Consider the following 25,521-nt stretch of genomic DNA (forward strand, 5'->3'; position numbering starts at 1 on the left):
ACGAATTCCCCGAGAAGAGAACCACTTAGGTCGAATAATACGCAGAGAAGCAAAGTCCCAGAGTCAAAAAGGGCGAATAAAATGACTGAATTAGAGGCGGGCGTCATTTATCAACCCGGAACGACGACGATGAAATTTGAATCAACGCTAATTGGGGGTGATTAGCTCAAAGTCTTTTATTACATCTCCTGATGAGCATACTTGAAGGGGATCATCTTTCTATCGACCTTTGACCTTTGTTGCTTACATGTTGTTACTGTTGGATATTCGGGGTAACAGCCTGCATCTCTTGATTCAGGTTTACTTTATGCCACGTTACATGAATCTGTATACTTTAGACTGCATGTTTTATGCTGTGTACTGAATAGTATAGAACACTCACCTAGGGATGCAGATTACTCCATCTCATATACTGTAAATCGAAGTTATTCCTTTGATTTATATAATGGACACCAAATATGTTATTTGTATATGATTTATACTATACGCAGTAAACTGCAAAACTTCAAGTGTAAAAACTGTTTACATATCCAGCTCATTTGCAACATGAACATGCCGGCATTACTCTAATTTGACAGGCCAGTTTACAAGCTAATCGAAAAGCTGTACTATTCTCTAAATGACTCCAAAAGCCAGTAGCGTTTACATGAAATATGTATAAAAATAAATAAACAAATAAGTAAAAAAGAAAATCCCCAGAAAAGTTACCGATTTTAAAATGGATAACAAATTTTCTTAAATAAAATGTAAATTAGCAGATCATACTGAAGATCAACTCAGAGTCTGTTAAAGAATTATATATATATACATTTATATATATATATATATATATATATATATATATATATATATATATATATATATATATACATATATATATATATATATATATATATATATATATATATATATATATATACATATATATATATATATACATATATATATATATATATATATATATATATATATATATATATATATATATACATATATATATATACATATATATATATATATATATATATATATATATATATATATATATATATATATATATATTATGCATATAAACAGGCGGACAGATAAACAGTAAGAGAAGAGACAGACAGACAGACACAGACAGAGAGGGAGACAGAAGTTAAAGGCAAACAGAAACAAAACGTGAACTTCGCCTTCATCTCAAACGTGGGTGGGTCAACGGAGAAATTGGCGACGCTCATTAACGCATACGAACTTGAATTGTCAGAATCTTCTCTTCTTTGACAATATAGTATAGGGTTAAGAAAAAAAAAGGAAAAGAGAACCTGATGAACTTTCTAATAAAACCCTTTAAAAAAATCAGGGTAATTCCATACGGCTATTCAACATAGCGGCGCGTTCATCCGATAAGACACCGTAACGGGAACGTGATCTGTCCGGGCGGGTGTAATGTTCCCTATCTGGGTAGTCCATCAGGGCTCTGCGGCGCTGGGAGTTTGTGAGTGGGTGGCTTTGCTTGTCGGAGAGGCTCCTGGAACGACAGGTGACTTAAAGACTAGACACACTCAAGGCCTTGCCTACTACTTGAACGGTACATGGATTTTCAGACTCCTTTCTTCTCCTAAGTGTTGCAAAAATTGATGGGTATCAATGTTTTGATTTTTTTTTGTGTGGGAGGTTCTGGAGATGTGTCAACAGTCTCCCCCCCAAGGATTTGCTAAAATCAAGCGGTTAAGTATAAATAATTTTCCTTATGAAATAGCGTAAAAGTACTTAGAGTTATCGCGATTTCTGTTTTTTTTTTTTTTTCATGGTGAAGGGACCGAAGTAGGGGCGAATGGCTAAAATCTGTTTCTTTTTTTATAACAGATAATTTCCATATTTTTTAGAAGTTTTCTCCTGCAAATTATCTTCCGTTGAAAGATTTTTTTCTCTTTTGTTGGTTCTTGGTTGCTTTGATCACTGACCTTTTACCTCAAATGATTTGCTAATGGAAACACCCTTCGTTACAAATATTAACTTTCTTTGATTACGAACCTTTAACCTATACATTATCCAAATAACACATATTTGAGATTTTTATTCATTATAAAAGCGGAAAAATTACAGGTGAATGGTTACAAATCGAAAAAATCAAGATATAAATGCACTAAATGGTCTTGAGTTTACTGGATTTGGTTGAACTTCAAACCATATTTCAAAGAATTATATATTATATTTCATATATTAGTATTTTAGTATAGTAGTACTAATAATTTTCATCAGTAACATTAACGAGATGAAAGTCAATGTATGATTCCCGTAAAGTATTGCTATTCTGTTACCTGTTCCCTGGTCCCAGAATAGTGGGCAGCAAAGGACAGCTAGCACAGGAATCGTATCGCGAACCTCACTGGTTGAACCAATCATTCATTTATTAACAGGTATCTTCATCTCTTCCAGAATTGGCGGAATGGCTAGGATAGCAGGGGCGCTGGCACTGGCCATTACTCTTCAAGCCCACTTGGTTTTTGCACGTAAGTTGAATTCTACTTCGAGACGAGTTCTTTATAAATATAACACCTCGAAATTCATTCCTTAAATGTCCCTGTCATAAATACTTATTAAAATCGTCCCGATTAAGTTTTCGTGTATTCTGCTTGGTGTGTTTGTAATTTAATTTATTCCTATTTAATCTGAATCTCATGGTACCTAAACTGATGAAGATATCAATTAAAATCACTGTTCACACGTTAGAATATGTTAATTTATCTTATGCCTTTCAACTAACATTTGTTCCAGTTATATATTGTGTACAAATTTATGTATTTTTTAATGTTTTCTTAAGTAGCTTTATAAATATTATTATTTAACTCTTTTTCTTTTTTGGCTTTTCCTCGAGGGACCATTGGCACATTATAATTCTTACTTTTTCTCTTATTTGTCGTTGAATGACTTTCAAAAATTAACTTTTTAAAATTTACATGAGTAATATTTCATCAGTGGTAATTCGTTTCTATAAAATATCGTCGAGCAATCTTTTATATATATACCGGCATTCAGCACTACGATATTCATTCGACATATTTCATGAATTAAAAATCATCAATATTTGTTCGTTTGGTCTTTTATAAATAAAAGTTGCAAAATGATAATGGTCCTTCGAGGAATTTTTTATGTTTTATAATCCATAATCATTAAAGGTTTTTGTTTTATTTCTTCGTGTGATCTATACTATTAGAATTTTCAGTTTTGTTTGATGTTTCTTCGAAAAATCTTTTATATAATATTTGAATATATTTTCATTCCACTTTTGCGACTGTGGTAATTCTGATTACATTTGTTCATTTTCTTTCTAATGACATTCATTAAAGATTTTATTTCCTTGTATATTTGGTTGACTTTCATCCTCAAATACTTTCACTGATGTGGAGTAACCACAGTGACTGACTTTATATCGTCATTTCTTTTATTTTTTAGTAAACAGTTTTAAGGTGACAGTTTTTATATCCTTAAAATTGAATTTGAGAAATTTTCAGATCGATATTTTGTACTGTCGAATTTGTGATAGAAAATAATCACTCCTCTCATATGTATCGTCAAATTAGTGTTTTAAGATTTGTAGGTCGACATTTACCTGAAAATCATAAAAAGAGAAATTCTGATAGATAATTTTGTCGTCAAATATGTGACTGAAAATGACCAGGTCGATTATTTTTATTGTCAAATTTGTAAATTTTATTGTTATATTTATTTGGAAAACCAGGATATTTTTCAAGTAAAATTTGCAATTAGGAGCCTCTCAGAACAACTATTTTGACCAAAAAATATTTTTCATGATTTCTTTGAAGTTTTGACTTTCATATCGATTTATTTTAGCTCTAGACATTTCTGATGTTTAGCTTTACTTTAGTTCTATTTCCCAGTGGAGGTGATCGGAAACTACGTCTAAATAAAAATAAGTTTTCACAAACTACTTATGGACAAAAGCATCATTGGGTTTCGCTATGCTGCTCATTTAAACTCGTCATCATTGCTTTCAATGCAAAGGTCTTCTAAGTATCGATAAGAAATGACTACATTTTAAACAATCTGACAATATACTAAAACCTGGTAAAAACCGTTACCTATGTTGGTATCTACCTCAAAACCTCATGATATTTGGCAAGCGGTATTATATCGAAGACATTAATCTACTAGTTGTCAAAAGAAATATTTATCAGCACTGTATCTTATTTCAACTCTAAAACTGTACTAATAGTGTGTAGCAGATTACAAATTTCTAAATATCATTAAAAGTCGAAAGTAGCACAGCAAATAGTTCAGAAAGAAAAGCTACACCTTTTACTTGACGAGTTTCGGAAGTTCTAAGTACATAAAGTTTATATTTATCCTGTTTCAAATAAAAAAAAACCTTTAATGCAATCAAGTTCTTCACCGGAAATTGTGTCTTACATCATGATACTGCATTAAGATAAAGGGCCGCAATTGGTTTGAGCCTATTGATATACAAAGAGGTAATTAGAGCTCCTATTTCCAAATCTTAAATGGTTGAGATATTATCAGAAAGGACAATGATGTTTTTGAAAGTGCAGTGTTTTCTCAATGCAGATATTTTAAATAGCATGGTGCTTGTAATTCACGTCTTTCTATGCTTATACCAATAAATAATTGCAGCAACGATAGTAATGACCAGAATTATGATAATAATTATAATAACGATGATATGATGAAAAAAACATTCGAAAGGAAGTCGGTTGAAAAGGTAACAGGGAAATTTGCTTCTTAGACTGAACTCTTGAGAAGTAACTCGATTAACAGACTACATCACTTGACTAGACGAAGTCCATGACGACCCAGGAGCGGAAACTATTTGAGGATGTGTTTGAAGTCAGATTCCTACCTAGTCGATTCTTTAAGAGTCTTTCTCAATGTCATTCATGAAATCACATCGAATTCTGTTCAGCATAAATGTTATATTTCCTTGCCGAATTTGTCACTCCATTGCTGGAAGTCCGTGCGTGCCTTTTCAGAGTTCGACCTGCCCAGGAGGGGAGACATGGATCCCTCTCTTTTCGACACCTCGTGGACGAGCCCTGGTATTATCTCTTATGGAACTCTATATATACATCTGCTTCAATAAATAATTGATCTCTCCAGAATAATTCTAATCTCTGAGGGTTTCTGGTTCCCTAAACTGATTTACTGACATTTTGTGTTTTTATTTTTTTTTATTTTGTACTTTGCAAGACGATTTATTCGGTTACGGTATTAACTTGTAGTCATCAGATTTACAGGTTGGAGACTGAACTTACTTTTCACTGGATGCTGAGAATATCTGGTGGATGGGACTCTTGGTTCTTATCTCACAGTAATTTAGAAGAGACGGATTTAATGTATTAAATTTCACATCTACCTAACATTAGAGAATTCTTCAGAGTAATGTATTGCTAAAAGATCTTGTGTAGACGCTGCAAGTTACATTCGATGTGTTTAAAATGATTAACTGTTGACATACCTACTAATCATGCTTAAGTCGACATTTACTTCGCTCACTGAGGAAAAACTTTTCATTTATCCACGTTGAAAATTAGGCAATTCTGTTAAACTGAAAATTAGGTATCATAGGAGAGTACCCTTTTTAAATACCATAGTTATTTATTCAAAAGTAATAATCAATTCCCATAATACTTAGCGAACCTATAAGAATGTATACTTTTATATCACATGTGCATTCCAGGTACTGCAATGATTTTATGGCTTATACTCAACAGCTATATGAGCTGCAGTACCGTCGTGTTATATGTATCCAGGATACTCGGCGGTCTAAAAAGCTCCTCTGAGCATATACTGTTACTGACTGAATATCATTGGTATGCATAACAAAGGATCCTTCCTCGGTAATTCTAAGTAAAACCTACATCCATGCAAATAACAGTCAAAATGGGAATAAAACGATTTTAGAAACGATTTTACAATATTCCATTCGTCTTTAATATGTAAAGAGTAGGAAATAAGAAGAAAATACTTTTAGGAAGAGGTGATTAAAAAAGAAATAAAAACTTTATGTGGGTCCATATTAAAGAGCTGCTCAATTATAGGGCGAAAAATAGGAACAAACACTAAGGAAAGAAACAAAATATAGAGGTTGGTGTGAATACTTCGCATCTATGAAGCACTTGGGAGTGAATTTGCAAAATACGTATTGGAGCCTAATATAAGTTCTAGCAGTTAAAGTGGTCATTAGATGGCATCTTTGAGTCCCATTACCTCTCAAGGTATAGAAAAGAACAAATATGGAGTCATCAACGCTAACAAAGATATATCCGACAGAGTATGAGTGTTCAACTGTTCTGCAAGGAGACACCTTAATCCTTGAATGGAAGACAAGAGTAATCAGATTCATTATAAGCAAAACATTTCCTCTACGTTCACGAAGTAGGACGAAACGAAACTCAAATGACATGACAGAAGTCTTTCTTACTCTCTGAGAAGACAGAAAGACAGTAGATGTAGGTACCGTTGTGGGATAAAAAGTTATGTTATGAATAGAGTGTGGAAAGGCTGGTGCTCACAGACGATAAAGTTCTTATTGTGGACAGTGAAGAGAAATGGCAGAGATCAGTGAAAGAGTTTGAAATTATTTATAGGATCAGAGAACTGAAAAGAAACGCTTGCAGATCAAGGTCATGAGGGCAATTGGGAATCAGTAAGATGGTGTGATGAATGTTGGTATGGACAATGAGATAATACTTAGATGCAGTATAAGTAATTGTGAGTCACAGAGCGTCTGCCATGGTTAGGGTAAGGGCGTGGTGTTATATATATATATATATATATATATATATATATATATATATATATATATATATATATATAATATATATATACATGTATAATATGTAAGTGTATATTTACACATATATATACTTATATATATAGTATATATATTCATATATATACATACATACATACACACACACACATATATATATATATATATATATATATATATATATATATATATTATATATATAGATATATATATATATATATATATATATATATATATATATATATATATATATATATATATATATATATATACATTGTAATAGCCACAGTATCTCTTAACTTTTCGAAATCTTCATTCTTTTTGGACACTTGTCACTACAAAGCCTTAGATCCAAATGCAAGGCGTATAGAGTAATTTTGGTGTCTGGCTTGGATTCGAACCCACATCTAGAGTACCAAAGCAAGGTCACGTTGCCAAAGAATTCGATAAGTTAAGAGGGCATTATGTCTATTGCAATTACAGTAGATCTATGTATAATAACTATATATATATATATATATACATATATTTATATATATTATATATAGTAAATATTATATATATAATATTAAATATAGTATATATAATATCGAGAATTTACGTACATATTTGTCACGTGCGGTTTGGTGACTTATTGCTGATATATATATATACTATACATACATATATATATATATATATATATATATATATATATATATATATATATATATGTGTGTGTGTGTGTGTGTGTGTGTGTGTGTGTGTGTACTTACCTCTCGAATTCTTGGTGCTTTTTGGATACGGTTGTCATTACAAAGAAATATATCCAAGATCCAAGTGCAAGAAATGTGAAGCAATTATGATGTCTGGTTGCAAGAAACAAACGCGCAACCCATAACCACAACGAGGCCGCGTTGCCGATCTGTATGTATGTGTGTGTGTGTGTGTGTGGACGGGCGAGCGTGCTGAAAGAAACTGTGCGGTGGATATTGCATTCGTCCTCTTCATTACTAGTTTGAGACAAGTTTTTCGGACTAGAACGTTCATTTTCTAGTCTGTTTCTAGAACGCATCTCATTTGACATCCGGCAGCTTACTACGCACTTGAGATGCTCGACGGACCAGTATGAAAACTATGATGGACTTACGAATAATTATCTACGAACTGGGAAGCGTTCATTGCTGATATCCGACGACGGTGCATTTGACTCAGTACTGACGTTATTTCATACAGAACTCCAGAGATTAGCCGAAGTTGATAACAATGGAATTAATTATAAATAAATAATACTTGTATTATTAATAATAGTAGTTAACAATGTCGCTATTAATAATAACGTAATAATCATAATAAAATCAATAACAAGAATAATCACAATAATAGATAACGCTATGGTAGAGTTATTGATGGTAATCACTGATAGGCTTCATAAAAATCACAATCTTCTTTAGACAGAGGAAAATGGTTGGAAATATAAAGCTTAATTTCACTAATGTGTGTCAGTTCGTTTTCTGCGAATACTAATGTGATTAAATTTATTAAACTATTTCTTTTTTATTTTCCACTTTTAATAGGAATCGTAATTTTCAGTTTCATATATTGTTAGTACATATATTGTTAGTACAGCGTTGTATATTTCTATACTATTTATAATATAATGGAAATAACGTGTTCAATATGAATTATTTTCATAGCTGATACTTTTGTGAGGTTACAGAGTACTTTCACCAACTATTGTGTTATACTTTCAAAAGGTCACCTTATCATTATCATCCCATGTTAACAAGCAGCCTCATCTATTTCATTTTTAATATATATTTACTTCTAACCAAATTCGTTCCGAAGTTCCTAGTGCAAAGATCCGCCTCTCATGTTCTCATGAGACCTCGATATCACGTAGGAGAAACACCTGTTCACGAGGGGTCTCATCTTCCAGAATTCGAACAACCTTTCAACGAGCTCAATGGACCTTGTGCTGACTACCAGCCCGGCGAGGACGATCTCCAGGCCTTCGATTTCATCCGGAAGTTCAGACTTGATGTTCTCGAGCAGGACTACCCAGGAGTGACTCGAGTTCGGGGCTCCAACGACATGCAGACAGCCTACAGGCTGAAGTCTGATGCCAATCTCCAAATCGCCACTAGGTTAGGTTTCAGGTTGTTGTGTTGTATGAGGAGATACTGATTAAGAAAATATTCATTAACATATGCATTTCCGGGCTTCGTTTGTCAATGAAGGGAATTTGTAAAATAACAGTGGGGGTGGGGGATGTCGGAGTTGGCTTGGATATTGGGGAGGGAAGGGGGCGCGTGGGGAGGCGGCTGGAGCAAGGCCACTATAGTAGTCAGGTGATCAGTTACTCACTTGTCACTCTCAACATACTCGCTTTTCCAAAGGGCAATATTTCAAATGTCAAATTTTTCATTTTGAGAGCTAGAAACTGTAAAAGAAGTAAAGGAATCTTCACAGCATATACAAAAACAAACCACTTTGAAAATTTAATGTCATAAGGGTAATGAATGTTCCAAACTTAATTTCGCCAATAGGGCAATTAACGAATATTAAGATTACATAGTTGTGAAATCCCAGAAAAACAAGCCCAATTGAATCTCCCCTTCATCAAAGGTAGGCCTATTCATTAGACACTGACGAAAGTTTTAAATAGTATTAAAAAAAATCTCCCCCTTTCCATCAAAAGTCTTCATCTGACACAATTCAAAGGGAAAAACGCATCAATGAAAAAGTTTTGATCTACATCAAATGAAAAAAAAGGGACCCTACTGAAAATTCCCTTCCCTCCTTCCTGTCAAAGATTGCCAATTCATGCAGTAATCGAAAGACGTAGAAAAGTTTAAATTATTGCTAATAAAGTATCCTCCAAGCCTGCTTTTCCTTGTCAATATGACTACTGTCATAATTATTCAGTCAACATAGGCATCGTAGTATTAATCCAGCCTTTAACAATTCCGGGATGGCGAGGTGGCAGGATGGAGCGCGCTAGAATTCAACGTTCAATAATAAATGCTGCAAAGCTATATTTACATACTTTCTTGATATGGAAGCCATGCAATACCACAGTATAAGCTAATCGTTAACATTACACTATATGATGTATGATGTCTGATTACACTATATGATGTATGATGTCTGTCCACAGGACTGGTGATTTACTAGTTCGAAGGAACTAAATGTTAGATTGTTCAATAGCTTGCAAGAAAAGTAAACAAGCTCCCGTAAACAACCTCGTTGACATGAGAGCAGTATAATGATGGACGGTTATTTAAAAATATTCACCTCTCCGAAAAAAAAGAAGCCTTAAAATGCATATTTTTATAGGACAGTTTCTGCTCAGAATTACTTTTTCTTTCATTTATCGAAATATTACACAAACTCACGTTACACCTTGTATAGACACACGCACATATATACAAATAAATATATTTTAAATTCATAACTTCGAAATCATACATTTCAATTCCTAGTCTGAGCAACCACAAACGCCTCCAGGTGTGTCCCGCTGAATATACTATATCATAAATTCGAGTGTAAATTACAATTTACGCTCGAACTGATAAGTAATAAGTTATAAATCTCATGTGATTACAAGTAGACTTCAGAAAATTCAGTAGCCGCTGACCCAAGACTATCCCTTTTTAATTCTTTGCAGGGAAATCTTTCCACTGGGCCTTCCACAGGAGTTCTCGCTCATCTGCACCTACAGAGCACGGCGTCCTCCCAAAGGCCCTTGGGATATCATCCGCATCAGTGATCTGCAGGACAGACCTCAGTTCGCTGTTACCCTCAATCCTCGAACTCAGAACGTCGAGTTCTCCATCCTCTCTTACGACGGAACTTTGCAAACGCTCATCTTCGATAATGCCCAGGTATTCTGCGATATATACTATATATATATATATATATATATATATATATATATATATATATATATATATATATATATATATATATATATGTGTGTGTGTGTGTGTGTGTGTGTATACAATATGCATATATATATATGGTATGTATAATACACATTATATATATATATATATATATATATATATATATATATATATATAATATATTTGTACGTGTCAACTGTAATATTCGAAATTCGTTATCGTTAACATTACTTAGGTACCTTAACGTTCAGCAAATAACGTCCTTAAAATGAAGTAAATGATTTACCACTTAAACAAATTAGCGGTAAGAATATCAAGTAAAATAGATAACGTCTGAAGACCACCACCGCAATAGTTTTTAACAAGCAAAGTTAACGAGCACACGTGCTATTTGCAAATATTTTAAAAAAGAAAAGTACTTTCGTGTATTTAACACATCTTCGGGGCACAAAGATGTGTTAAATACACGAAAGTACTAGGCACTCTGTCTTTTCTTTTTTAAATTTTCCCAGTGGCTTCAGCTAATAACCGTTTATATAGGCGATGAGTTCAGAATAGAAAGCCATGAAAGAAAAGTTTTATGAAATACTGTCAAAGAAAGACCTTGAATTGTATTAATTGATACTCGTTGTATGCTTGCAGGAAAATACTGGTGCTCACACCTTCTCAACTTGTATCATGAATGTTCACACATTTTAAGGAATATTTCAGGAAATCGGTAACGTATATCGTCAAAAAAATACCGCGTAGCATTTGTAATACCAAGGACTATAAAGAAAAATAAGAGCTCATTCAGAGGCACAAGATGAAAAATTGGTATATTTGTCTGATGTTAAGCATCCAACGGCAGAAGAAAGAGGAATAGTGCTCATAAACGGCTTTCGATGTAGACAGCGCAAAGATAGCTGTTGTATTTCATGATTCTGCTGACGGATTTTACAAATTAGGACCTCGCCCCCTCGCCCCAAATAATACTGGTGGTCTGAAGCAATTCCTTAGCCGATCATAATTCAAGTACATGTGGTGAAAAATGTATTGACAAGGTTGCAATTCCTCAGGATGAAGTACCTTGATGAGAGGTTGCTACCAATTTCTAGGCGGTACTTTTAAATAAAAAATTGAAATTGTTAGAAGAAAGCCGGCAATTATCATTACAATAATATTAATCTGGTGTTGGATTTCGTTTTAAATGTCTGTCTTATGGTTAGGAACTTGATTGATGTCTGAATTGATAAATTCATCATTTGACAGGAAATTTCCTTTTACCTGAAAGTTAAGAATATTGAATTTTTTTACAGATAATAATAAATCTTGAAGAAAATGCAAATTATTATCTAGCTGTATGGCAATTTTTATAAGAAAAATTAAATAAAGAAATAATGATAAAACTATTTAAAAATTAATTATCAAAAGGGCTGGAAAGGTTAAAGGAATATGAGATTTATTTTTACACTGAAATTATAGTGATAATAGTTGTAAAATCTTGAGCGATTGAATAAAAAGTTAAATCTACGAACGATAATTTTGTTGTCTAGTTATATTGAAATGTTATTCAATTTTAATACACCTACAGAAAAAGAAATCGAGATATATTTGATTAATAATGATAATACAGACGAACTTGAAGAACAACATTCAACATCCAGTTAGAGCAGCAGCTGTATTTCGCAGGGTAGCGCTAAAAATGATTGATGTTACGTTACCTATTATTTTAATAGGTTACCTATTATTGTACCACTGCATCCCGAAAAGGAGCTCAAACTCGAACTAAAAACCAAATTCCTCTCCGTTCCTTCTTCAGGAGGCCTTCGACAAAAAATGGCACAAACTCCACTTTGGCGTCTTCCGAGATCGAGTGACCCTCTACCTCGACTGCCAGAGGACCACAGAGGAGCCCCTGGACCCCTTCGGTCCCATCGACATCAACGGAAACATCTACATCGGGAAACAACAGGAGTCCTTCAGAACCGTCCCAGTAAGTCATTGGATGCTTGGGTGGGTATCAGTAAGTACTTGCAGTCGTGGGTTGGGTATTAGAAAACGATTATAGTCTCAGGATTTTGAGCAGGTCTCCCCAAGCCTAGTTGCCGTGGGTTTGTATTAGTAAACCTTAACTGTGGATAGGTGGCGGGAAGTCTTATAATATTATAGTAGCAGTTGGTGAGGTGGGGAGCAAGGAGGGAAGGAGGGATAGGAAAGGGCAAGGAAAAAAAATGGATGGTGAATTTCAGTGACTAATTGGAGATCATTTTAGGCCATATTCGAGAAACTGATAAATATAAATAAAGCGATGAATGATCTTTCAAGGTAGTTTCACGCCGCCAACCAAAGAATGATATAATATTGGTATCAATTCTTTTACTGGGTCATATCTTTAATAATCCTGTTTAATAGTGTTACTTTTGTGAATTTAATCAACGCAGAATATTTGATAGGAACTCAATAATAAGTAACCATAATATTTTGCATGTTTGAAGCATTAGAGAAAATCATCACCTAATGTGAATGCGTGAAACCAAGAAATTAATCAACTACACTTTTAGTCTACATATGGAGCTCTTCATTAACAAATTCAGGAATTTCTTAAATGTAAATAATCACTGTTTACCTGTAGATCTAAGTGAACATTTACAATATTAATGAAGTCATTTGTTCTTTACAGTCAGCACAGACATAAAGGTAAATACTTTGTTGCAAAGTCCTTTTGTTCAAGAATGAGTCAGTTCATCTTCCATTTAAAGAATACATGCAATGTTGCTTGAGACTCATTAAACTGTTTTTACAAATTTCTTGTCCCCAAACCAATTTCATGAAAAGCAACACCTGTTTACCCTCAAACTAAATTGTTGATCTAATGATATTTTCATCCTATAGATCAATTTGCTGTCATCAAATCCTTATCTAAAAGAACTCAGAGAAGATACTCACTGGTTTATGACTGGCTAATGAGAGCCTTATCGGGGTTACATTTACTCAAAGCAAATTTTTTCAGGTGACATATCTTTCCCAGCTGTCAGTCCAAAGACAAGAATAGACACAAGCCCGTGTAATGGATGCAGCAGGGCTTAACATGGAAACACAGGAATGAAAAAAAAATACAAAACAGTTTTTATATCTAATACCAATTAATTGGTTTGAAAATTACAAGACATCTGTTTGGAGATATCTAGATCATACTGGTTCACAAACGGGGCTCAAAGGTTTGACATAATTTGCTCAATTATAATTCATCCCTTATTGTGTCTGTCAAGTTCTGATAATTTTACATGGAGTTGTAGAAGTTTTATGTATGTATTTCATAGAATTCACTGATAAATTAGCATATTTTATATTTAGCTTATTCTCTTGTTTTACAAAATTCTCGATTAAAATCTGACTTTAATACTCCAAATAAATCATCATGTAGTTTAGCAAAACAAGTTTTGATCATTCTTCTAACTGAAATTATAATCACAATGCTTTCTGTCACACAAAGTCTATTGGTATTCGAGAATGTCTGAAATATTCAGCCCTTCCTATTAAATAAAGGAAACTGTTTTGCAGCCATTATGATCTACTTATCAATTTTATGCTTCGTACTTTTGGACACAATGAAGCTTGATGTATAAGTTTGAGTATGTGGTTCTTGTATGTGTGTATATATATTTCTACAATTTTTGAATTTAACCATCCTTTAATAATTGTGTGTCTTTGTTTGCAATTAATCAAAGTCTTTTTGTTAATTTATTCATTCATATATTCACGTCTGTGATATATTTTTAATAATATTGATTTCACGATGGGTTTTCGATACCCTCTGGTTGCATCGCATAGGTGGATGAAAACTGAGATGTAAGAGGCTAATCAAAGCCTGAGGCCGCTCAGAGTTGAAGAAAAATCATCACCGGAGAGTTTGTCTCTTCATAGAGCTTCATTTCGTTGTTCCCCTCCCGAATAAATGAGACTACCTAGTCTTCTTTGCACTGTAGAGTAGAAACAAGTCTTCCCGAGTATTCTCTAACCAGATCCAGTGAAACTACTCCAACATGCCGTGCAAACCAGATGAAATAAAATCCATCGTCACATCATAAAGAGCATCTTTGATACTTTTGTTACTGAGACATTCATTCAGACAAGGAATTAATTACAAAATTACAATAAATTATGATGGTGCATCTGAGGACAGAATAATGGAGCTAAGTGTCTAAAAAAAATTCTAAAAATGTATGGATTCATTTACTCTTCATGAAACCCTTCACGTACGTAACACTGACAGGACTGATATTCCTGTTCGATTTCAAAATGTTAATGGCTCCTCAAATGCCCCATTGTTATAAACAGCATTTAATGGTGAACGTAACCCTTAAGTATTATATTGATCTAATAACTATTCTAACCAATATGATGATTCTAATAACATCAATGAAAGCAACATCAACAACAACTACAACAGAAACATCAACAACATCAACACTGTATCCAATTGTGGCCAGAACTACTCATCGCCTGTTTTGTGTGACAGAGTTGCCAACAGTTATCTAATGCTGTTGTTTATCTTTGCAAGTCCATTCTTCTTCTATCACTGCATGGACGAAGTAGTCAATCACTAACTGGAATTTTTCTTCTTTGTCCTGAAGAAGAAACCAAGGGGGTTCAGTGTAAGTAATATTTGGAGAAAACTACTTATCTTTACATGCAATTTACCAAATGGTTTTACGTTCAACTTTTGTTACGATAATACTAAGTTATAGATACAGATATAGATTTAGAGATTCAGAGAAACTAAGAGTGGGTGTAAGCAAGGGAGTTAATTCTAAGTGAATGCTATTTTTTTTATAATCCCTTAAAAACTTTCATTAAATGATACACTTCAATACATGTCAATTTCTTTTACTTTGCAGAATGACGTCCTTCTAGATTAAGTTTTATAACCATTATTTTTTTATTTACTGATTTCATAGTGTTCGCTTTTGACCATATTCCCTGTGAAGAGTAAATGGAGCAACAATTTTCCGTTTCTATCACATTTGTAATTCCTTTATAAAGGAATTACAGCAGATTTGATTAAGATTGTCTTATTCAATACTCATTGTAATATACCCTTTTGAGCAGCATTGGCACAACTAGTCATAAAAACGTTCTTTAAAATCTATTAATTTAGTAATAAATCATTCATTTTCTTATCTGATTTTTGAAATAGAGTTATTTTCAGAATGAAATTTTATAATCTGCGTGGAAAATAACACCTCATATTTCACAATGAGATGATTGTATAATGCATGTTTTGTCAATAAGTTCAAAATCAACGATTCATATCCATAGAGAACGGTTTGATCTTAGCATAAATTCACTGATACTTTTAAGAAAATGTCAGTGGTAGACGTAATGAGTAACATTCGTTTTTGGCATTATTTAGTGGTGCTATGAATGCGAATGAGATAATCTAGTTGAATAAGTAGCATTTAAGAAAAGAAGGATTAATAATCTTCAATTGCTCTTAAAACAGGTTTGGTGATTCTATTTCATGACTACCAAGAGCCACAATTGACAGAACAGTACAGTATAAGGTTTCACAAAATGACTAGTTTTAGACGACATGAAACCAGCAGATGTCGCGTTGACTTATCTTTAGTTTCATTTTTTACTTAAGTCCTATACTGTCTGAGAAAAAATACGGTAATAGCCTATTTAAGCATTCTGCATCCCTACTTTCAGTGATTGGTTATTGATAAATGATCTAATGTGAAAAATTTTATCCAGTTTTTATGAGAAGAACAGCGATTTCTTTCGACCTCAGTTGACCTTGCTTAAAATTTATATTTCTTATTGTTTTTTTGTAACACAATAGTCCCATTTTGCATAGTGTGACCTTGTTTGACCTCATTAACTATTATTTTATAAAAAAGACTATATATAGTTTTCTTAACTAATAATGACCTTGTATGACCCCTTTCTTTGATACATTTTTTTGTGCAGGGGATAATTATGCCATTTGACCTAACGCTACGCTGCATGAAATTCTGTTTCTTGTGGTCATGGCCTGAATTTGACCTCGTTCTCTGGTAATTACAGATAGAATTACAGTGGATGGTTATGAGCTGCGACCCGTCACGACCTGAAAGGGAAACCTGCGAAGAACTGCCGGTGAGTATTGTTTTGTAATGAGTGATTCAGGTCATTTTCGTTCCAAGTTAAATCATTCCATTTTTTTCTCTTTTTAATCTTTTCTTTAGTACTTGTCCGAGAAGAGGAGTTTATATTTCTTTCTAACGTTTCATTTTTGGTTCCAAATAAGCTATTCTTTCATTTCTAACATTTTTAAAGTAATGAAACCAAGTAAGTAATAATTTTCAATTCTTTAGCAGTCTTTTCATTTAATTTATTTTTTTCCACTACTGCAGTCTTTTCTGCAGTACTGGTTCTCAATGAATGAATTTCCATCACCCATCAATAGCCAATGAACCTTTAATTTCTCTTAAGGTAAAGAATATGCGTGTAGAATCTACCTGGTTACTAGGAATGAGTTTGACTGGAGCACACAAAGGCGGTGGAACATGAAAATTAAAATCCTTTATAAAGACTTAAATTTAACTGTAGATTTATTCACATTAAATGCGTTGAATTATTGATAAGAAACTTCAAATTTTAGCAATGCTGTTTTTGTCAATTCCTTAAACTTTCCTCCGTGGGCTATTCCCACTTTTCTTCTTTTCTCTTTCTCTTCCTTTTTTTCTTTTCCTCTTTCTTCTTTTTATTTTCTTTTGGTCTTTGCTCTTGAAGTAAAGGGAAAAGCAATTTCCCATTCGAAGGAGCTTTTAATGAAAAAAAAAAAAAAACCACGCGAAATACATTTTGGTTGGTGCTTTGTCTCCTGAATATAAGATAAATAATAATGAAAAGGCCACCCCTAATTCCAGATAAACATAGATAAACAGAGATCTAGCACACGCAAGCAGGAGAATTATAGATGATGGATGTTACTCATCTTTTAGAATCACTACAGAATTACATGGTTTTCTAAGCTGTCGTTTTTAGCTGACTTTTGCTATTATTTCTCTGGAACTACTCCAGGAAATCTTTCGGACGATTTTGTTAATAACGTCTTGAATTATTGCAGGAAAAACTGCCTCAAGTTGGTCCAGATCAGTGCGAAATCGTTTGTCCAATGGGACCCCCAGGTTTCAACGGAAGTGATGTAAGTTTAAGTATACGTATTCATAATTATGTATTTATTTGTATTTATACAAGTTTCAGTGCAAATAAAAGTAAGAACTAAGTCAATGAAAAAACTCTGAAATAGTGTTAAGGCATGGTCTCATAAGGACCTGATGATTGTTTAAATCAATATATGCTTATTTACATTTGTAGCTTCATATATTTAAGCAAAACAGTTAGGCATTGATGTCAATAGGAAAACTGATACTTTTAAAGGTTTCTATGAAATACACAAGCAATGAAAAATCTGTTGAAGAAGCAATTATACTAAAGTACACATAAAGTAGGCACTAGTGTCTATGAGAAAACCATAATTTTCTGTTAAGGTCTAAGAGAAAATAGAAGCAATAAAGAGAAGACACACGCGAAGAATTAAAAAGCCATCTTTTCACATTGCTGTTGACTAATTTGTTATTCTGATTTTTATAGCGGTAGTATTTTTAAAGTCGTAATTTATATTTTATGAAAGAAACCAGATTGTAAGGCAATCTAAAACAAGTAAAAATCGTTCAAGGTAGACCTTTTTAAACTTGATAGCCCCTTATAGTTTTTCTTTGATTTTTTTTTTGGTATCAATTAGCCGTGTCATACAATTATGCAAACAACTTCTGAAAAAAAATTCTTTGTTTTCTGTTTTTTGTCTTATATTTTTCCTTGACCCTTTTCGTTCAATTTTTTCCAAACCAGAACAAGTAATGAAGGCAAATCCTTGTATCAGATTTTCCGAAGCAGGACACTTATTAAGAAAAAATCTATTTTAAAGAATTTTACAAAACATTTATTAATAAATTCAGATATTTTCCTACATATTTAAAAGCAAGTCTTTTTATAAAGACAAATCTTCAAATTATTTTTATAAAAACATCTATAAAATAAAGTCTAACACTCTCCATAAATTTTCAGAAGCCAGTCCAGTAATAAAATCAGTGCTTTCACTACAATTCCTTCAACACCTCTTAAGTCACTTTCTCCAAATCTGGTTTATTCATAAAGTCAAATGTCTGTAGAACAGGTGTAGAAATAATACCATAGTACTTTTCCCAAAATCTTCCAAGATATGCCAAGGTATAAGTTGAAGCATTTTCCAAATCATTTGGTGCCTGCCGTTTCTGTAGAGAGATGTATATGAAATATGAAAATCTGAATTCCGCTTCATAGCACATTAATGGATTCACGCATTTTCATTATCGTAGACAACGTGATTTCAAGAGGTTCTCTATGTTCTATTTGTATTTCGTCCATCTGGATTATTTCATTCATCAAATTATCATTCATGAATGGTTAGTGGGCAATAGAAAATCCCACAATATTGATAAACATTGTTCTAGATTTAATAAATACTTGCACTGTTATTGATTCATTTCAAAATTGAGGATACATGCATGGCCAGTTAATTTACTGGTGTTTTTTTTTAAGTAATACCTTGTAACTTAATTGGGTGGTCGAATGTGAACACGTTAATTTTTGCTATGTTAGATATTTAGAACTAGAATTTTTTTTTATAGCAGGTGATTTATTTCGTGTCCAACTCTTCGACAATAAACTCCTCATTTTTAATTCAGTAGACTAAGTTGATTCAAACTATAGTTTATGGTTAATTAACTCATCATCTTTTATTCAGGTTAAACTAATTAATTGTCTGGATGCAAGATAAGCTAATTCATTGGCTTAGACTAGTTCCCTTTTTTTTGAAGCGAGAATAGATATCTCCTTTTAGAGATGTGGCTTTTCATCAAATCTGTTATCACTGATTTCAGTCGATTTTTGCGACAAGTTGTTCTTACAATATTACCAGGAGCGTTTATTATGCAATGTAAATGTTCTATTTCAGTTTTTGAAATTGATAGAATCGTTCCTGGCGTATCGCATACCCACTGGTTAGATTAATAGTATGAAAATATACTGAACGCTTGAGATTCATGCGTATGTATGTTGAGTGCTATATACATGCATAGGTATATTATCATATTGGTAAAAAATTGAAATACTAATGAAATCAGAAGCGAGCAAAATCATTTATTTTCTTGATATCCTCTGACTTCATAACTTAAAAGAAAAAAAAAGTGCGAGTCTGTCATAATAATTGTTATCTTCCCGAAAATTTCTGCCCTGGCACCCATGATGACCTTTAGGGTGCAGACGGTGTCCCCGGCCGACGTGGACCTGCTGGACCTCCTGGACCGTTAGGACCTACTGGTCCACCTGGAGAAAATGGAGAACCCGGTGGCCTAGGTTTCCCCGTATGTTGAATTCGTCAGAGAGCTGGTGCCTAAAGCCAAACTGGCTGTCTAAAGCCACTCCTTTGCCGAAGGAAAGCTTACCTCTGCCTAAAATCAATGACCTCCTCTTGGGTTCTAACTTGACTCCTATTTCTTTCCGGAGTACCCCATTTTTTCCCCATTCTCTCTTCATCTCCACTCTTGTCTTTTATAAAGCGCAGATATCATGTAGATAATAAAAAAGAATGGCTTACTTACGAGGCGAACACCATCAAGCTTATCATGACGGTGGCTGATGGCTGTGAGTGCGTTTGGTGAATGTTCAAATAGCTGGCCACAACTACTTCAAAGGCAAGGCAATATTGACTTAGGTGAGCAAGACCGACCGCCTTCGACAGACGGAACTTCAGGTCTTGCTCATGGAAAATGGTCTTACTACAGACATGATTTGGTACTGTGTGTACAGTATCATTCTTTTATCACCCCACCTATTAAATAATTCTTAGAAAGTTAATTAAAATGGAGATTACCTACTCTCCGTTTGCTCCTGATGTAGCTAATATATGAATATGCAACCGCGTTACATTGTTACATTTCAATTATATACAAGAAATCTCTTCCTACACCACATAGAGAAGAACTGTAGGCTTGCAGACAAAATGTTTATTGTACACACATTCCCAATACGTCTACTGGAGGCATGGGCCTACAGAACTTACCCAGCTACTCGCTGGGCTTCTGTGATTAACCCTCTTAGGTGCTTAAACATATTTGGTAAAGGTATAATAACATAAATTTAGCTCATGGAAAAAGCATCATAAAAGAGCATTTAACGTGTTGTAGGGTCGACGAGGCAAAAAAGGTGAAGCGGGCCCCAGGGGAGAAATTGGTCTACCTGGCTTCCGAGGGCCTAAGGGTGAGCGTGGAGAGGATGGATTGCCAGTACGTGATGTCCCAGGGACTGTCATCATCAAACTCAACATCCTCATCAACAATCTTCCTGCAATTCACCACTGAGCACAGCCCCATTCCCTTGATTTGATTCATTTCCTCTTTGCTTGGCTGTCAACTGGCATGCTGTCTCACTTTATTATATTTCATCTTAAAATAACTGTCAGCTGTGTGATTTTCTAACTTATTACTCTTAATTAAGAAATAAAAGTTACGCATGCTATTGCATTATAATGGACATATTTTGAAATAAATGGCAATTCTCGCTGATGTTTTTAAGAACGAAAACATTTCTTAATGTATCACATATTGGTATAATATGACGACAAATTTCTGCTGAGAAGTTAGATGAAGCCTTTCCCATCCATTCGCTTGATAGCATTTTGTTAATAATAAAGTTTGATTAATACTAGGGCCCAGCTGGACCACCAGGCGCACAAGGTCGTCAGGGTGAGCGAGGAGCACCTGGAACCGCGGGACAACCGGGACCGCCTGGACCAACTGGTCTCGGAGGGGCAGTGGTGAGTATTTCAAGAGTAAAGTCATTTTAAAGTTAGTCAGTGTTTTCCCTTTAATATATTACGAATAAGGAAAAAATAGGAAATGCTGTTTTTTTCCCGCATAATTTCATTTGACTGTCTTTAAGTTGTCGGTAAGCATTAATGACCGAGAAGTGGGTCATGGAAAATTTACTTTAGGACTGATTGAGAGCGTAACACCTTATCTGAACGAACCTCATCTCCATCTTTCAATCCTAGGGACCCATAGGACCCAAAGGAAATGACGGAACCCGTGGTCCCCCTGGACTTCCTGGCCCCATAGGAATTCAAGGCCTGCCTGGTCCTAAAGGCGTGCCAGGAGACTCGGTTCTTGTCACAGGGCCTACAGGAGAACAGGGTCCACAGGGTCCGCCAGGTTTACAAGGACCGCCAGGTAACGATGGCGCGCCAGGTCGAAGAGGGCCTGCAGGAGCGAAAGGTAGGCACTGGTGCACTTTATACTGAAAAATAGCCTTTCTCTTACTTTTATTACTCCTTTTGTCAAAAAAAAAAAGATGATGAAAAGGAAAACTTTATTATCTCTGTTACAGTTAATAATAATAATGATAATAATATTCTAAGGGGTCCACGATAATAAAAAATGTTACGAGTCCGTGTATAATTTTTAAAAATTCTTTTACAAAAAGCTTTCGAACCCTTCATTCCAAAAATTTTGACAGAAGATGAATCCAGGGAGGGCGTTCGAAAGCTTTTTGTAAAGGGATTTTTAAAAATTATGCACTTACTCGTAACATTTTTTATCATTATGGACCCCTTAGAATATTGTATATACTCTCTCGCGATAGAGAATTTTTCCCAAATAATAATAATATATATAATAAGCGATAGAGAATTCTTTCCAAAAATAATTAATAAATAATAATAATAGACAAAATGGTAATGAAGAACAGTAGGAGAAGAAAAACCAACCTAAGCATGGCATGGATAGACTATAAGAAAGCCTTCGACATGATACCACACACATGGCTAATAGAATGCCTGAAAATATATGGGGCAGAGGAAAACACCATCAGCTTCCTCAAAAATACAATGCGCAACTGGAATACAATACTTACAAGCTCTGGAATAAGACTAGCAGAGGTTAATATCAGGAGAGGGATCTTCCAGGGCGACTCACTGTCCCCACTACTCTTCGTAGTAGCCATGATTCCCATGACAAAAGTACTACAGAAGATGGATGCCGGGTACCAACTCAAGAAAAGAGGCAACAGAATCAACCATCTGATGTTCATGGACGACATCAAGCTGTATGGTAAGAGCATCAAGGAAATAGATACCCTAATCCAGACTGTATGGATTGTATCTGGGGACATCAGGATGGAGTTTGGAATAGAAAAATGCGCCTTAGTCAACATACAAAAAGGCAAAGTAACGAGAACTGAAGGGATAAAGCTACCAGATGGGAGCAACATCAAACACATAGATGAGACAGGATACAAATACCTGGGAATAATGGAAGGAGGGGATATAAAACACCAAGAGATAAAGGACACGATCAGGAAAGAATATATGCAGAGACTCAAGGCGATACTCAAGTCAAAACTCAACGCCGGAAATATGATAAAAGCCATAAACACATGGGCAGTGCCAGTAATCAGATACAGCGCAGGAATAGTGGAATGGACGGAATGGACGAAGGCAGAACTCCGTAGCATAGATCAGAAAACCAGGAAACATATGACGATACACAAAGCACTACACCCAAGAGCAAATACGGACAGACTGTACATAACACGAAAGGAAGGAGGGAGAGGACTACTAAGTATAGAGGACTGCGTCAACATCGAGAACAGAGCACTGGGGCAATATTTGAAAACCAGTGAAGATGAGTGGCTAAAGAGTGCATGAGAAGAAGGACTAATAAAAGTAGACGAAGACCCAGAAATATACAGAGACAGGAGAATGACAGACAGAACAGAGGACTGGCACAACAAACCAATGCACGGACAATACATGAGACAGACTAAAGAACTAGCCAGCGATGACACATGGCAATGGCTACAGAGGGGAGAGCTAAAGAAGGAAACTGAAGGAATGATAACAGCGGCACAAGATCAGGCCCTAAGAACCAGATATGTGCAAAGAACGATAGACGGAAATAACATCTCTCCCATATGTAGGAAGTGCAATACAAAAAATGAAACCATAAACCACATAGCAAGCGAATGCCCGGCACTTGCACAGAACCAGTACAAAAAGAGGCATGATTCGGTGGCAAAAGCCCTCCACTGGAGCCTGTGCAAGAAACATCAGCTACCTTGCAGTAATAAGTGGTACGAGCACCAACCTGAGGGAGTGATAGAGAACGATCACACAAAGATCCTCTGGGCCTATGGTATCAGGACGGATAGGGTGATACGTGCAAACAGACCAGACGTGACGTTGACTGACAAAGTCAAGAAGAAAGTATCACTCATTGATGTCGCAATACCATGGGACACCAGAGTTGAAGAGAAAGAGAGGGAAAAAATGGATAAGTATCAAGATCTGAAAATAGAAATAAGAACGATATGGGATATGCCAGTGGAAATCGTACCCATAATCATAGGAGCACTAGGCACGATCCCAAGATCCCTGAAAAGGAATCTAGAAAAACTAGAGGCTGAAGTAGCTCCAGGACTCATGCAGAAGAGTGTGATCCTAGAAACGGCACACATAATAAGAAAAGTGATGGACTCCTAAGGAGGCAGGATGCAACCCGGAACCCCACACTATAAATACCACCCAGTCGAATTGGAGGACTGTGATAGAGCAAAAAAAAAAAAAATAAATAATAATAATAATATATTTAGTTTTACCAGGTCTTTCGGTTAAGAGTTAATGCTCAAAAGAGACTAGTCAGAAAACTGTATTTAGAAATAGAAATATGTCTTGAATGACAAACTGGTACTGCTTCAACTTGCATAAACTGGATAAACAGAAAACTTGAAAGTGCTGCTTAACTTCCCATATGAGATTTGTATCCATTTGATGCAGTTCTAAACTAGGACAGAAACGTGAGGCATGCTTATAACTGAGTTGAAATGAATTTTCTTCTCTCAAGGGTTAGGCTATAAAGGATATATAATTAGGACAACGGTAATACATGATGGAAGGTTCAGACCACTGTCACATTATAAAAGCAAGGAAGCTACCTTTGTAGCCCTATGGTGCCCGGATTCGCTGCCAACTAGAAAAAGGAGTAAGAAAATTACATTTCCAAGAGACAAGCAACTGAATCAGACTTTTACAGATAGGAGATTTATAGGAACAAGGAAGATGATAACTTCCCAAAATGAATATGCATGACTTAAGTAGCAGGCTTACTTTTTAACATTTTATAATTTTCTTTCTTTATTTTGGATGAAAAGGCGACCCAGGAACAGAGGGACAGAACGGCAGACGAGGAGCAGCAGGCCCAAAAGGTGACGCTGGCATTCCAGGCCTGCCCGGACCTAGAGGAGAACCTGGGCCTGTGGTAAGTTCAACCTCCATTTTGTGTGTGAAATCTGAAATAGATAACCCAGGTCCTTTTATTGGGTTGCACTGTTGCTGGTCCTTGACGTCTAACTCGATTTAGGAGTGAAGCTGATTTTGGAAGCTTAGTAACTGCGCGCCTAACCTCGAGACGAATTGGTGTTGCAGTGAGGTTGACTTGTTTCTGAGCATGAACATGGCAAGAACTAGGTTACTTATAGGTCGTTAAATACATGATCTGTACCTTTGATATTTGATTAAACAAAGAAGTGGGGGTTTCTTGTCAGCTTCCTATCAAATACTGTTTTTCTCTGATTTTGACTAAGTCAGGAGCAGAGATTTCACTTTGTCAGTTTAGTACTAGGTCCCTTTTTACCTAATCTGGCATGATTAAGAAATGAAGGTTTCGTCATATTCATTGCTATTAAGTCATGGTTTTCCTAATTTAGTCTGAAGCA

The 25,521-nt window shown here is 34.8% G+C and overlaps 1 protein-coding gene across 6 annotated transcripts in view; it reads left to right on the forward strand.

Moving 5' to 3' along the window:
- Positions 1 to 25,521, forward strand: part of LOC135226443 (collagen alpha-2(IX) chain-like) — a 103,280-nt gene that overhangs the window by 67,853 nt on the left and 9,906 nt on the right. For 3 of the 6 annotated variants that reach the window (XM_064266012.1, XM_064266008.1, XM_064266007.1), the window contains exons 2-13: positions 2,425 to 2,498; positions 4,995 to 5,060; positions 8,715 to 8,922; positions 10,446 to 10,662; positions 12,485 to 12,658; positions 15,300 to 15,320; positions 16,735 to 16,806; positions 17,780 to 17,857; positions 20,010 to 20,117; positions 21,461 to 21,568; positions 21,806 to 22,025; positions 24,958 to 25,064. In XM_064266012.1, the coding sequence (XP_064122082.1) occupies positions 2,435 to 2,498; positions 4,995 to 5,060; positions 8,715 to 8,922; positions 10,446 to 10,662; positions 12,485 to 12,658; positions 15,300 to 15,320; positions 16,735 to 16,806; positions 17,780 to 17,857; positions 20,010 to 20,117; positions 21,461 to 21,568; positions 21,806 to 22,025; positions 24,958 to 25,064 (1,443 nt within the window). In that variant the 5' untranslated portion in view covers positions 2,425 to 2,434. Of the gene's footprint in view, positions 1 to 2,424; positions 2,499 to 4,994; positions 5,061 to 8,714; positions 8,923 to 10,445; positions 10,663 to 12,484; positions 12,659 to 15,299; positions 15,321 to 16,734; positions 16,807 to 17,779; positions 17,858 to 20,009; positions 20,118 to 20,939; positions 21,039 to 21,460; positions 21,569 to 21,805; positions 22,026 to 24,957; positions 25,065 to 25,521 lie in introns of all 6 variants that reach the window. The other 3 variants (XM_064266009.1, XM_064266010.1, XM_064266011.1) reach the window with 3 other exon arrangements.

The sequence above is a fragment of the Macrobrachium nipponense genome, chromosome 14 (assembly GCF_015104395.2).
Source record: "Macrobrachium nipponense isolate FS-2020 chromosome 14, ASM1510439v2, whole genome shotgun sequence".
Lineage (NCBI taxonomy): Eukaryota > Metazoa > Arthropoda > Malacostraca > Decapoda > Palaemonidae > Macrobrachium > Macrobrachium nipponense.